Source organism: Pinus tabuliformis, chromosome Q (genome assembly GCF_031772625.1).
Source record: "Pinus tabuliformis cultivar Carrire ecotype Pingquan chromosome Q, CPIR1, whole genome shotgun sequence".
NCBI classification, from domain to species: Eukaryota; Viridiplantae; Streptophyta; class Pinopsida; order Pinales; family Pinaceae; genus Pinus; species Pinus tabuliformis.
Window position 1 is genome coordinate 1,227,295,265 of NC_142296.1, and position 15,838 is coordinate 1,227,311,102.

The 15,838-nt window shown below is 33.1% G+C and overlaps 1 protein-coding gene across 1 annotated transcript; it reads left to right on the forward strand.

Moving 5' to 3' along the window:
- Positions 1-12,747: 12,747 nt before the first annotated feature.
- LOC149224225 (BURP domain-containing protein 16-like) lies at positions 12,748-14,249 on the forward strand. Its single transcript, XM_089383510.1, has 2 exons — positions 12,748-12,901; positions 13,058-14,249. Exons 1-2 carry the CDS (start codon positions 12,887-12,889, stop codon positions 14,003-14,005), a joined length of 963 nt encoding a protein of 320 aa, XP_089239636.1. The 5' UTR covers positions 12,748-12,886; the 3' UTR covers positions 14,006-14,249.
- The last annotated feature ends 1,589 nt before the right edge of the window (positions 14,250-15,838 follow it).

Here is a 15,838-nt window from a genome sequence, read left to right on the forward strand (position 1 = left end):
TCGATTTGGGTCCCAAACAAATTCATCCTGCTCTTCTTTATTGATGGGCGCAGCTCCTTTAAAATTTCCCACTTATTTTTTAGTATTGTTGGAGCAGCCAACTTTTTCCATCTTACCCAATTATTCTGATCCCACTTTGAAATAGAATAAAGAGTGTTAAAGCTTTGCTCTTCCATCCATCTCTGAAGACCTCTTAAATTTTGTTGCTGATTTAAGGGATTTTTCCCCATAATTCTATCCTCCCAAATAGAGATTGTTTTGCCATTCCCTAGATTTTTGGATATTTGATCTATAATAAGAGGAATTATCCTTTTAACCAATTTCCAGATTTGGGTGCATGGTCTGTTTGGAATAGTATTAGTGAGCAGCTTTGTTCTATGACAATTTAAGTATTTCATTGTTAAAACTTTTTCCCACTAGTGACCTTTCTCATTTATCATTCTCTAGACAATTTTTGTCCCTAGAGCAGTGTTCATTAGACCTGGCAGGCGAATTACTATACCTCCTTTTTCATAGGGGAGAGTAACTTGCTCCCATCTAACAAGGCTAAATTTTTTATTATCTTGTTTTCCTCCTTGCTAGAGGAAGCTTCTAATTATTAGTTCCATTTGCTTGTGGGCACTTTCCAGAGCCATATTGATTGCATACTAATATATAGGCAAGGCCAAGAGAAGTGCTTTAATCAGTGTCACTCTTCCAGCCAAGTTGAGCCACATCACTCCCCAGTTTTGAATTTTTTCCCTTATTCTCTCCACTTTCTTGTTCTAGAGTTCTGATTTTACAACTTCCTTTGCTAAGGGCAGTCCAAGATAAGTGAAGTGGCTCCAATTTATTTGTAAAGGTATTTCCAAAATTTGTGAGATACGTTGCATTGCTTTTGTTGGGGTGTTCCAACAATAAATTCTGCATTTGGAGTTGTTTAAAATTCCTCCTGATGCTAGGAGGAATTCATCCAAGACTTTTTTGAATCGTCTTGCTATAATGCAGGATCCGCCACCTATGAGAAGGGTGTCATCTGCAAAGAGAGAGTGGTTTATATCTTTGACTCCTCTCAAAATTTGGATCCCTGTTATTTTTTTCTCTTTTCTTTGATTTTCCGGCAAAGCGTTCAGTGATTTAGCCATGATGGTGTACAAGAAAGGAGAAAGCGGACAACCTTGCCTCAGCCCTCGCGTGCCTTAGAAAAATTTACTGGGCCGACCATTGATTAAAGGAGCTAGATCCATCGATTAGATATACATGCCTGGATAATCTCTATGAAATTTATTGAAAATCCAAACTTTTTGAGAGCTGCAACAAGAAAGTTATGGTTAACTCTATCAAAATCATTTGCCATATCTAACTTAACAATCATTCCTTTCTCCTTTCTCTGGATATTGCTGTGAATAGCCTCCTGAACAATTATCACATTGCCTATGATTTGGCTCTTTGGGACAAATCCTCCTTGGTTTTCTGAAATTATTTCTGGAAGTAATTCTTTCATTCTGTTTGCTAGAATTTTGGTGAGAATCTTATAAGACGAGTTGCAAAGGGAGATTGGCCTATATCTGTTAAAATTTGTAGAATTGGATTCTTTGGGAATGAGGGCTAGGAAGGAGGAATTTGTGTTTCCTCCAAACTTTTTTTTGGAAAGCATTTTTGAGCATTCTCAGTAGGTCTTTTTTGATAATTTCCCAATGTTGTCTATAAAAGGCCATTGTAAACACATATGGACCTCGGGCCTTATCAGGGTGGAGATTCCACACAAATTCTTTGACTTCTTCCTCAGTAATTTCTTTGTCTAATTCCCTGTTTTGTTGGTCGCTTATATTTTTTTTTATATGCTGCAAAATTTCTTCACTCGCTGTCTGCTGGTCACTTGTTGAGAGGAGTTCTTTAAAGTGTTTATGAGCTGCATTTTTTATTGCTTCAACTCCTTTTATTTCTTGACCATTTACTTGAATCTGTTCAATTTGATTTTTTTGCCCTCCTTAATTTCATTGTATTATGAAATAAGGTTGTATTTTTGTCTCAAGATTTTAGTCAGAGGCATCTTGATTTCAGACTGTTTTCCTCTTCTTCTTGCCTATTTTGTTTATATATTTCCAAATATATTTCCTTTTCTTGTATATGATCTTTCTTACTTTCTTCCTTGTTCTCTTTTTCCTTGCAAAAATTATCGATTTTTTTTGCAATTCGATTTTCCTAGCTTTATCCCGGAGATCATTTTCTCTTGCCCAATTTTTTAAGTGCATCCTTAGGTTCTTTAGCTTAGTTTCCCGAACATACTAGGGAGATCCTGTGACACTTTTTTTCCAGTTGTCCTTTATTTGTTTGCCAAAATCTTCCTTGCTGTCCCATATTGAGTTATATCTGAAGGGAAGGGGTCCTTGATTTTCCAGCTTTCCCAAGGTTAGCACCATCAGCTTGTGATCTGAAGCTGAGATGTGAACAATTTTACTTTTCACAAGAGTATAAGAAGCTTCTATGCTTTCATGAATAAGAATTATGTCCAACCTTTCTTTTATGTTGTTTTTTCCTATTCTTTTGTTGTTCCAAGTATATTTTCCATTGCTTAGCAGAATGTCTATTAATTTGTGTTCTTCTATTATTCCTTCTAGAGCTTCTCTTGACGGATCGTTGTGGAAGATTCCTCCAATTTTTTCTTTTGTATTCCTTATCAAATTTAAGTCTCCTCCCAAGATTAGGTTCCCACTTTCTCTCTCTGTTATTTCTTCTTTAATTGATTTCCAACATTGTTCTTTCTCTCTATAATGATTTGGGAGTACACATTTATAATGTTATACTGTTCTTTTGTAATGAGATTTCTCAACTCTGTTTGAATCCAATGTCTGCTTGTTTTTTGGGTCATTAATTCCCATTTTCTTTTATCCCAAATGGTGTTGATTCCTCCAGATGCTCCTGTGGCTTCTAATGCTACTCCTTCATAGTTTTTTAGTTTTTGAGTCATTTTTTAATTTTCCTTCTTGTTTAGTTTGGTCTCTTGGATCAAATATATGTCTGGTTGTTCCTTGGCTAAAATGTCTCTAGCTACATTGACTTTAAAGGAGGTGTCAAGGTTGCAACAATTCCAAGAGAACAATATCATTATTTGCTGATGTGTTGGTGTGGTCCTCCCTTTCCTCTTTGCTGAGTTTTTTCATGACTTCCTGTTTGCTTCCCTAGGAATGAATCCATTGGCTGTTGTGTTCCTAGGGCCATTTCTTTAGTTGCTGCCTCATCTTTGATTTCTTTATTGGATTTCCTTCCCACTTTTTTTTGTTGATCCTAGGTTTAGGGGATTTCTTTAGCTTTGTTTCTAGTTAGAATGCGGTCCATTGAAGGAGGAGGTGGAAAGGATATAGGGTTGGGGGAGGATATGAGAGCTAAAGAGATAGGGTTTGAGGGTGGGGATCTTGGAGAGGGTGGTTCAGAGGGGTCTTTTAATAGCTCAAAAGGATTCGGAGTTGTGTGATCAGGAGGGGTAACCTTCGCTAGAGGCTGAGAGGTTGTTTCATTTGCTTCTTGGGACTGATGAATATTTTATGTGGTCTGTTTATTGGTGGGTTTTTTCCTTTTCACTTGTTCCCATGTAGGATCTTGCTCTTCTACATTTTCATGCTCTATTTTTTTTGGACACCTATTTGCAAAAAGACCATACTCGTGACATACCTTGCATTTAAATGGTATTTTCTCGTAGTCTAGCTACTGAATGTGTGTCCACTGGTCGACCTTGATCTTTATTGCCTCTAGGAGGCCTTTTTCGAGATCTACTTCCACACATATTCTTGTGCACGCGTGCATGTTGTCTTTTGGCTCACATCTGTCAATATATTTACCCACTGGGTTTCCTATAGCCTTTACAGATTCATCTCCCCAACAATGTAGAGGGAGATGCAGGAGCCTGACCCACACAGGCACTGCATTAGGGACATCCATCTCTGGATCAAAGTCCGGCGTCCATCTATTCAGGTATAGACCTCTGGAGTCCATAAAGTAAGGTCCATTTCTAAATATCAGATCTCTGTCCTCCTTTGTTTCAAAGAGAAAGGTGTAGTATCCCCTTCCATAGAATCGTATTGCTATCTTCCCCTGTGTGGTTGCCTTCTAGTTCCTTTCCACCCATTTTTGCACTGATTTGGGTGAAGGCCATAGCCTTGTGAACAGTCCAACAAGTCCATGTTCTGCCAGAGAGATGGTTGCTCTTTTTGGAAGTGTTGGAGGGAGAGAAATCTCTAGAATACTTTCAAGTTTCTTTACAAATTTCTTGACTATTGGCCTGTTCCTTGGAGCTCCATTCTCTGCGATCAGAGAAGCGAAGGCTTCTGCATTTTCTTCATTCCATGGCTGCTTGGAAGAAAGAGGATCTCCCTCCTCAGAGGGTTGCATGGTCTTGTTGGCCTCAGCAGCAGGGGGCTGCCGAGAGAAGGATTTGCGGGGGCAGCGATGGCTAGGTCAACGCAAGCTCGGGCTGGGTTGTTGCACACACTCTTAGATTAATTCTGATCAAAAACTCAAAATCGCATGCAATGTTATCTTCCATAAAATCTAATTGATACCTAGTCATCCTTAAATCGCATGCAATGTTATCTTCCATAAAGTCTACAGATAAAAAAAAACATGACATACATGTGTGGTTCTCTATGATTCATTATATAGATACCATCACTCTTATCATACAAATTAACTCCCATAAGTCAACGAATAAAGTCTACAAATAAAACACATGACATACATGTGTATATCATTCATTATATAGATAGCATCACTTTTGTATCATATAGATACCATCACTTTTATGATACAAATTATGCACTGCATAACTTTGAGAACTTACAATATTTTTCCATTTATATAGGGCTATAACTTCTCCCTTTTCATTTTCGATATTTCTTTTTATATTTTTTGAAAGGCGGGTTATATTGTAATCACTTTGTGGGTTAAAATCTTTGACCTATTAAATTTTTTAAATAATTTATAAAGTTTATTAAAGTTTTTAAAAATTTAAATATTAAATTGAATTTTTTGGAAATTAAAATTAAAATTTCTATTTTTCTAGTTGGCTAATATCAATGAAATGACTAATTTTATGGGTCTTTATAAATTTGTTAGAAAAAATATATAAAAAAAATTATCCATATCAAACAAGTGTCATAAATGTACACCTATCAAATCTTAATATTTATGACAAAAAAAAAAAAAAACACTCTATAACAAACAAATATCATAAAGTACACAAATCAAATCTTAATATTTATGACAAATAACAATTATTTGAAAAAATAAAAATAAGTAAAATTCTCTATAAAAAACAAATATCATAAAAGCACACCTATCAAATCTTAATATTTATGACAAAATAAAAATTACTAAAAATAAGAAAAAAGCTCTATAACAAACAAATATCATAAAGTACACAAATCAAATCTTAATATTTATGACAAATAACAATTATTTGAAAAAATAAATTAAGTAGAATTCTCTATAAAAAAAACAAATATCATAAAAGCACACGTGAAATTTAAATATTTATGAATTTTAATAGTTATAAATTATTTTATTCTCTATTTGTCACCTCAAAATTTTATTACGAAAACCATTCTAAATCTATTTTCTTCCTTTATCGTTTATTCATTTAATATTTTGGATATAAACACCGGTGTTTGAAAAGTTTAAAACAGGGTGATAACTTATCTTTTCGAAAGAATGAAAAGAATGAATAGTCCTTCCAAAATATATTTGAAAAGAACGAATTGTTCTTCCAAAATGTACTTGCTAGTGATGGTGGTTCTTGATTGATAAATCATGTTTTTCATGGGTGCATCCTTGCATTCTTAATTAATTTAAACATTTAATCTGATTTGATTATGTAATTAATTTTGAAGTTTAAAAAAAAAATTAATTTATTTATTTGCACTTTAAAAAATCTTTCTTTATCCGAGATAAATTTTGAAATTAATATAGATTTGTCATAATAATTATCACAAACATATTATTTTACACAAACTTTAAACATTATTTTTGAAATTTAATAAAAATACTAACAAATTTATTTATTTCTATAAAAATGCTATATATAAGAATAATTATAGAAAAAAATATTCACAATATGATTAATTTTTTAATACTATATCTATCAAAACATTATAATAATTATAATAGCAACTTTATAATAATTATATAAGATGTTATATTCCTTTAAATTTAAAAAAAAATTAATAATAATTAAATTAATTATAATAAATTTTATAATTAAAAAAATTCTATAAATACATTTTGCTAATTATTTTAACATACATTATTGTCATTTTCTTTTTGTAGGAGGCATTGCTGCATATTACCCTTGTTCTCTTTTTATAGCCCTTTCCTCTATACTAACATGGTTAAGAAGCCAACCAATAAATTTAGAACATATAAAGAATATCCATGACTTCTTGACGTTTGAATAAACTAAATCATTAAAAAATCTTCCATCATGATTATTTAATGGCACAGTTTTTGGGTAATCATCCTCCTTAAACCATCCAGATATTTCACTTTAATGGTAAAATAAAAGTCTTTTGAAATCAACTTTTTATAAATAGTTTTACGATTTTCATCATTTAGTTTTGGGATAATTATGTTCTGAAATGTATATCTTTGTTTTAATGTCTTTAATCTTTATATCCAAAATAATCACTTCAGTGTTGGTAGAAAGTTCTAGTTCAAGCTTTCTAGAAGATTTGGGTATTCGAGAGAAGTTTTCTTTTCTTTGGACGTGTCATTCTTCGATCAAAGAAATTATTTTAAATAATACCATTTCTAACACATACTTTGTAAAAATTTAGTATTTTCTTTTACTGATTTTCGAGTAATTCACTATACCACCCATAAGATATTACATTGATATTAATTGATTGCAAGATATTACATTGATATTAATTGATTGCAAGTTTAGATTAAATTGGTTATTTTGTTGGGAAATCAACACCAATGTGTATTTGGTGAAAACCATGTTTATTTTTTTAAATTTTAATAGATTTATTACTTATCTATTCTAAATCTAACAAAATTCTAAAAAATAAATAAATTATAAGTGAATGTTATGATTTCAAGTTATCGTAATTACAATATTTTAGTGGACAATTATCTCATTTTATTTCGATAGTATATATTTTTTTTAAAAGGAGGGGCCAGTCCCCTTGCAGAATCAATATATTAGGCCATCTGTATAAATATTTACATATATTTATATATAAAGTTAAAGTCTGATTTCTAATTCAGATAAAATTCAAAATTTTTGGTAAATGAAAGTTTTCAACTTGATAAATGTAAGTTTTCAAATAACTCACATGAAATAGTATCTAAAATTGAAAATCATGTTTTGGTCAGAAAGAAACATTTTATTAATATAAAAGTGAAAAATAATTTTAGATAAAGTTACAATATCATTTGAGTAAAAGATTAAATATCATTGTTTTAAACCAAATGTAATTGAAGTGAAAGTTTATAAATATTTTAGAATATGATTATTTTCAAAATTTTAAAATTGTGAAAAGTTCTAATTAATTATTTTTTGCTAAAATGTATTTAGATAAATATAAATGAAATAAAATTATATTTATAAACAAAATTAAAAATGCATTTATTTTTTGCAACATTTTAGAATGTTATAAGATTATATTCAAATTCATTGTAAATTACTCCAAATTATTCCAAGTTAATAAATTTTTGTTTTTTTATGTTTGCAGTCTCATTAACATGTCTTGAGAGACTATCATTATCACCATCATTAGCTTACCATCATCCCATAAACATAATCCCAAAGCAAGATATATTGTGTGAGGCCTACAAATTTGGCTTCCATTATGAAAGATCAAATAATATGCAATATACAAAGTAATTAGACTTTTGAAATGAAAGATAAATCTTTATTATAATCACGAGGGCTTCACTCGAGGAGCAATACCATAGCACGTACATTCATATTGGGGGATATATATTGACTAAAAATTGACATAATAAATTGAGCATATTGAGTAAAAATTGACATAATATATTGAACATATAATAGGGGGTAAAGGGTTTTTATATGTTCTGTATAAAAAATAGAGCTCAAAATTATTGAAAAAATATAAAGGGCTATAAAAACGTTAATAAAAAAATGGATACCTACAATATCTAGTGAAAATATTTTTAAATTGGAAAGGTGTATTGGGTTAGTATTGGTAGGAGGTTAAATAAGGTGTTTTTTAGAAGTAATTTCCAATATATAGTCAAATTAAGTTTATTGTTTAGTATGCCATAAACACATGTGCTATGTGGAAGGTTCACTGAATGAAGCCCCGTGATTGTAACGAACACTTCATTCAAAGAAAACACTAAATGTGAGTATTGGTGACTATTTTGATTAGAATGACATCTCCCTATCTATTTTCAAATATCTTCAAGACTTTTGGATCAAGTTAACCATATATATCACTTGGACTTGAACTATTTTCACCAATGGCTAGCCTTTGCATTAACTAATTCAATATTTATAGTACAGTCTATAGGTATAGTTCTCATTGTTCCCTATTAAAAATTGATAAATTCATTTTTTTCTCATCTAAATCTTTATCTTATCAAAGATGTGAAAATAATAATCTATTTACATTTTCACATTTATCTAATACAATTACAAAGATACCATACAAATTATAAAAAAAACAAAACATCCAAAAAAATTGTAAATTAAAATTAAAAATAATTAAACCTTAAATTAGACAAAAATATTTATATATTTGATTAAAACTTAATCTTATCTACAACATTATTTATTTATTTTTGGTGGTTGAACAATCTTGCAATACGCATGTCTACTTCAAATTTAGCCACTTGCGACTTTACCTACTCAGTAAATTAGGGTTGATTAATCTTGAAATAATAATGTAGTCCAGCTTTAACCATCCTTCCTCTAGGTGCAAGTTTACATACTCAAGAAACTAATAAATATCTTTCATGATAAGATATATACCAAATCCCAAGATTCAACCCTTTTCTACGATTTTATCTTTCATGCTAAGATATATACCAAATCTTATAAAATTGTAAATTAAATTAAAAATAATTAAACTTTAAATAAGACAAAAATATTTAAATATTTGATTAAAACTAAGTAAACTATCTTATCCACTTTTAACAACAACATTTTTGGTGGTGAGCAATACAACAACATTTTTGGTGGTTGAGCAATCTTGCAATAATCATGTCTACTTCAACTTTAGCCACTTGCAGCTTTACATACTCAGTAAACTCAGGTTGATTAATCTTGAAATAATCCTGACTTACTAAACTATGTGGATTAATCTTGAATTAATCATGTCTGCTCGAGCGTTAGCCATCCTTCTTCAATAAACAAATAAATATCTTTCAAGCTGATATGTATACCAAATCCGAAGGTTCAACCCTTTTCTACGATTTTATCTTTCATGCTAAGATATATACCAAATCCTAAGGTTCAAACCTTTTCTACGATTGTCGGACACCATTCTTTGAGGTTGCTTGAGGTCAAAGACAATATTGAACAATTGATTCTATCTTGGCCTCTACGCATTGCGCAGCTTGGGAAGGTGAAGAGGCAATAGATGTGGTTTCTTACAACATGTATCCTTATGATCTCGATCTAGTTGAAGAAGATCTTGAGTAATTGATTCTCTCTTGGCTTCTACCCAACTAAAATAGTTGGGAACATTGCCCACCTTGGGAAAAAAAATGTGGTTTCTTAAGAGTTTTATGTTTATCATCTCTAACTACGTGATTATGTAAGTTATTTAGAAGCCAGTGAAATAGAAATTAAAATAGTTGGGAACATTGCCCACGTTGGGAAGGCAGAGTAAAAAAATATGGTGGAGCAAAAAAAAGTGGTTTCAAGAGTTTTATGTTTATGATCTCAAACTACCTTATTATGTAAGTTATTTAGAAACTAGTGAAATAGAAATATAGTTAGCGAAAAAAAATAAAAGGGACTCGATAATAGTGAAATTACAACAAAGGTAAAGGTAGTATATAAAAAACACTCTCTAAATGACTACAAGCTAGCTCGATAAAGCCAAATTACTTAACTGTTTTTTAAGGTGAACCTTAACAAAAGGATTTGGAAAGGGAATTAAATTACTTAATATTGCTGCAAACCATCATTGCCAAATTGCTTGAATTAGGGCATAAATATGAAAATTCACCAATTTGATACAAATATTGTATTAATTATTGAAATTCGATTTGGTTTTCGAGATAAATAGTCAATCGATGAAATATTACTCAAAATCCTGGCGGTTTATCTAGAGGAACGAATTGTTCATTCAATACCAGAGGATGCGAATAGTAATACCGACACAAATAGATAGTAGTGGGATGGCGTCCACACAGAGGGAAAAAAAATACAAAATCATGGAAAATCATGGTGGAATCAGAAAGCTTACCATTTTCCAATTTCATTTTTTCTTGTTCGAAAGGTAGAGGAGGAAAGCACAAAATACACATAAAAAAAAGTGTGTGTTGCTCAATTACTCTATTAATCATAAAAACTTGATTCACATAAACGACATACGAGCTATGACTTATCTCTCTTCTTGCTTCTACTTCTTTACCATCATTGTTGGACAGAGAAGGAAACATAAAATTAGCACACTAAAAAACACTAGTTGTTTCTCAATTACTCACTTTTTTTTCTTAACTCATTTATTTATGCATTGCATGCACATTAGAGTAATTACTATTTCTAACATTCCCCTTTAATTATCACGGTATGACTCAACCTTAACTTAAACATGACTCAACATAACTAAAACATGCATGTTGGTCTAAGTCTCAACTAGGTTTTACAACGACTAAAAAACTCTTTGCAATGTTGGATTTTCTTTTTCATTTCTTCCAAATTCTATACCCTCGAAACTACCTCATTCTTAGCTACGCTTTCTTTCTTGTTGTAAGCTCCATGTTTTTTTCACTTATTATTGCTACAATTTTTCTTTGACTTCTCTTGTATTTGTTGTGAGCTTGTCTTCTACAAATTCCTCTTCAAAGATTCGTTCACTCATGGACTGCTGCCACAACTCTTCATCTTTAAATTGTGAACTTTGTTCTTCTTCTTGTGCTTTATATTTATGATCTTCTTTCTACCATATTTCTTGATCGCAAAATTTGGTTTCTTCTTGACTCCATTGTTCAACGGTTGTTTCAATGTTTTTTTTTGTCTTCGGAAAATTCTGTGTCCTTTCCGACATCTGTTCCTTCATCTTCTCTTTCAACTATAACTGTAACATGTTCGTTGTCCTGTTTATTCACACACTCGAAATCAATGTTAAAAGCATCTTCATTAAGCTCTACAGTGAGAGCTTTCTGCCTTCTTCGTTCTTCTCTACCTCTTCCTTCTCTTCCTCTGTTGTTGCATCATAATCTTCATTTTCCAACTTTTTACCAACCCCTGTTGTTGCAAAGAGGTTGTCTTCCACTTAGATTTCAGACACAAGTAGGCGTCTCTCACCAAATAACAACATATGAATGAGATCTTTCTGTTGCATCATGTGCAACCACTCATGACTAGTTAATTGTTCTTCATCAAAGTTAATATCAACAATTTCAATTGTTGGATCCACCATATCATTCACTGTTTTAATGGAAACTTCATTGTTGTTAACAAGATCTGTTGCTGGATTCACTAAATCACTTGTTGCTCCATTGGTAGCTTTATCTTTTCCAAACTCAACTGTCACTAGTAACACACCATCAGCATTGTCATCCACTTTCAAGTGGGATTCACCAAACTATTGATCTTTCTATAGATCTACTACTACAAATCCACCATCATTTTCATCTTTAAGCACTACTACAATAGGTTGTGCAACACTACTATCTTCAACATGATTACTCCCCCTTACACCAAAAATCTTCTGAAGGATATCCCAAGCCTCCTTTGTTGTCTTTGCATATACAATGAGGGGAAGAATGTCATCATCTATGTATTCCTTTATGCAATTTAATGCCAAGACATTCTTTTTCCTTTTAGCTCTCAACTCTTTCAAATAGACCTCAAACAATTCTTGTTGTCGCTCTGACTTTCTCAACCACTTAAAATTTCCTATTTAAAACTAATTTTTTTATTTTATTTTTAAAACTTAAAAACACCTTTTGTTGAACAAATAAATCCCATTTTTAAATTCCTTTATAGCTACTTTTTCATAAATATAATCGCTCCTTAAAACCAATCCAATATAAAATACAACCCCACACAGCGTATACAACCCCATACAGCATATACAGCCCCACAACATTAAATATCCTATAAACTAGTAAAGAAACTCTGCGGCAAACTACCACCTATACACGCCTTAAAGAATACTATAGGTACGTGTGAAAGAGCATCTTGTATTGTTTGTAAAGTTGTCTACGCCATTTTGAATAATGCTTCAGACCACCACATATCAAACGCACGAGATAATGCTCTGATGAATACTATCAGACACGTGTAGATAATGCTCTAAAGATGTCGACGTCAAAGAAGCCTTCCGTCAAGCAAAAAGATAGCACCACACAAATATAGATAAGGGATCTATGTCCGTCGGTTGGTATCCTGGAATGATTTCTATCTATGGTAATCTATCATTATGTTTCGAGGATTGCAAAACTAGGGCTTACGTCATCAAGAAATTAGCACTACACGTACATAGATAAATTGAAAATGACTTCGATGCTACCTACAGCTGCTCTCTGTCCGTCCGTTGGTTCCATGGAATTATTTATCACTTTATAAGCAGTTAGGTCTCGTACAAATAATTCAAATCTGTAGCAATTTATCTTTCTGGTAGTGCTGCAAATGTTTGGAGGATTGCATTATTTCTCCTAATATTTCGAAGAAGTCATCATCCAACGGGAGTCGCACATCCCAACAATGAGACTGTTCTTGGTAAGTTTCTTTGCTTCCCAAGCTGTAAATTTCCCTGTATGTTATTCTCATCCCATGTTGAATTTTCAGGATTCAAGCTTTAGTCTAGGCCTGTTTGCTTTTGCTCAAAAATTTAGAAATTAAGTAATATTTATGGCGCTTAATTGGTATTATCAGGAATTGTTGGGAATCATGGTAATGATGCGGCTCATAGCCCTCCCCACAGTGGCGGGCACAAATGAAGTTGCAGAGATGCAATTAAACTTTTGGAGAGAAAACCTTCCGAGTATTCAAGTACCCGAGACAGTAGCAGCAAGTGTGTCTCCGCTCACACAAGAGGAGGTGAACACATTCGTTAAAATCATAAAGGGTGGAAACTTGCGTTCCCATGCTACTCAATTCTGTAACTCAGCCAATTTACTGTGTTTCCAATCTGTATATGTGACGCCCACTGTAAGGTCTGGGTTTGGGACTGATAATTTTGAATTAGATAAGAAGAGTGATATATTTTTTTCAGCAGAGGAGTTGAGAGAAGGGGGACAAATACCATTGCCAGACCTTTACATTCCATCCAAGGCATTTTTACCCCGTAATCTGTCACAGCTGATCCCGTTTGCCACCGCAGCACTTTCAGATGTGGTCTCTTCCTTTGGCATTTCGTGGACATCAAATATGACAAAGAACATGAATAATACTCTGATTGCATGCGAGGAGCCGAACAAACGAGGTGAGAAGAAGAAGTGCAGCCCATCGATTGAGGGCATGATAGAGTTTGTGGTGTCTAACTTGGGTTCTTCGGATAATCTAGAGCTTGTTTTACACCCTTCGTTCACAGCTGACGCTGGAAAGAAAGCAAGGGTAAGCAAAGTCGTCGAAAGACTATCCGGCCCTTCAAACCGGCCTCCGTTGTCCTGCCATCGCTTCGTGTATCCATATGGCGTGTTCTACTGCCATTATATCAATGGCACATCGGCTTTTACCATGGAACTTGAAGTGTTGGAGAAGAGTGGAAATGTGTATAACGCCACTGCTCTATGCCACCCCATCGTACAGAAGAAGGGATCGGTTTATTGTCACCTAATATTTGGGGACACTCTGCTATGGCTCACCAAGGATAAACAGTAAATTAGCCACCTATCCAGCTCAGCATCTTCACATATTAGAGTATCACGTTAAAATAATGTGTCGAGATTTTCCGGAAATGGTAGGAAAATCTATGGCTGTCCATGTTTAGACGTATTAGTCCTGCTTCTTATCTTTTGGCAACATCATATCCACGGCTCATCTAATCATTATGTTTCAACCACGGCTTTTGTAATTACTATGTTTCAATCACCGTTGCATATCGCTAATGATGATCTTCAGTTTATCTTTTTGCACAATGATGATCTTCAGTTTATCTTTTTGCACAGAGACTCCAGTGTTATATATATATATATATATTATTTTTCAAATTTTAAATAATTAATGTAAATGTACTCAAGCAAGGGTTCCCTAAATCATGGACTCAAAGTCTTATTATTCCTATTTTTAAAAGTGGGGATACAAATAACCCTTCTAATTATCGCACAATTATGATCAGCGCTCTCTTAGCCAAATTATATGGTATTATTTTGGAAAGGAAGTTGAGCATATGGCTTGAAAGTGAAGGTAAGCTGGCTAAAGGCCAAGCGGGTTTTAGAAACTCAACAACAGACCACCTCGTTACACTTAGGATCATTGCGGAGGAATGCCGCAATGATAAATCCAATCTCTTTTGTTACTTTGTGGACTTTAGAAAGGCTTTCGATACGGTTCCTAGAAACAACCTTTGGAATATATTAGAAGAGCTAAAGGTTCCTTTTGAGTTGAGAGCTGTCGCTATAAGGTTATACCAGAATGTAATTGCCAAGTTAAAGAGCAATGAGGGGTGGTCGAAAGATATTAAGTGTAATATTGGAGTTAAACAAGGTTGCCCCCTCTCCCCTACCCTATTTGGCATTTACATCGATAAGCTAGAAGGTTGTTGAGAGGAAGCAGGATGTGCTGGCACGATTTTAGCTGGGATAGTCATCATCCTTCTTCTCTACGCTGACGATATTGTTCTTCTCGCAAGATGCCCATCTAATCTTGATAAGCAACTTATTCTTCTTAAGGATTTTTGCTCTACCATGGGTATGATTGTTAACACTGACAAAACAAAAGTTATGATTATCAAATCCAAGAAGGACACTTACACTAATTTTATGTATGACAATAGTAACTTGGAGGAAGTGTCTTTCTACAAGTACCTAGGAATTGATATTCATCACAAGCTCAACTAGAACTATAGCATTGAGAAAAGGATTAATCGGGGATGGAAAGCTTATTTTGGTCTTGAAAATAATTGTAAAACCGCAAACCTCGTAATGTGGGATAGAAAGAAGTTCCTCTTTGAAACTTTAGTCACTCCGGTTATCTTATATGGATGTGAGGTTTGGGGTTGTAGCATCTCTAGAGAATCCTGGAGAAATATTGAGCAAATCCAGAAGCGTTTTATAACGTATAACCTCAAAATTAAAAGCAACACACCCTATCTTATTCTCCTTATAGAAGTGGGTCTTTCCCCTATCGAGATCCTAGCTATGACTAGGCTTTTGTTGTACAAGCACAAACTCAATAACATAGGAGACCATAGACTTCCTAAGCTAGCTTTAAATTCTAGCCAAAACCGCCCAAGGCTCAAACGAGGTTGGTATAAAGACACCAGGACCTGGTTTAACCATTGGGAGATTGACGAGAATGTTGCATTGCAAAACATTAATAACATTAAAAATATTGTTACTTCTAAGTTCAAAGAAAAAATGTGGTGTGAGAAAGATTTAGAAGCTAAAAGAAAATTAAGATATTATAAGGAGGTCATCAACCCCACCCTAGAAGATCAAAAGTATCTCTCTGTTTTAACTAGCTCAAAGAAGAAAATTAATATAGCCAAGATTA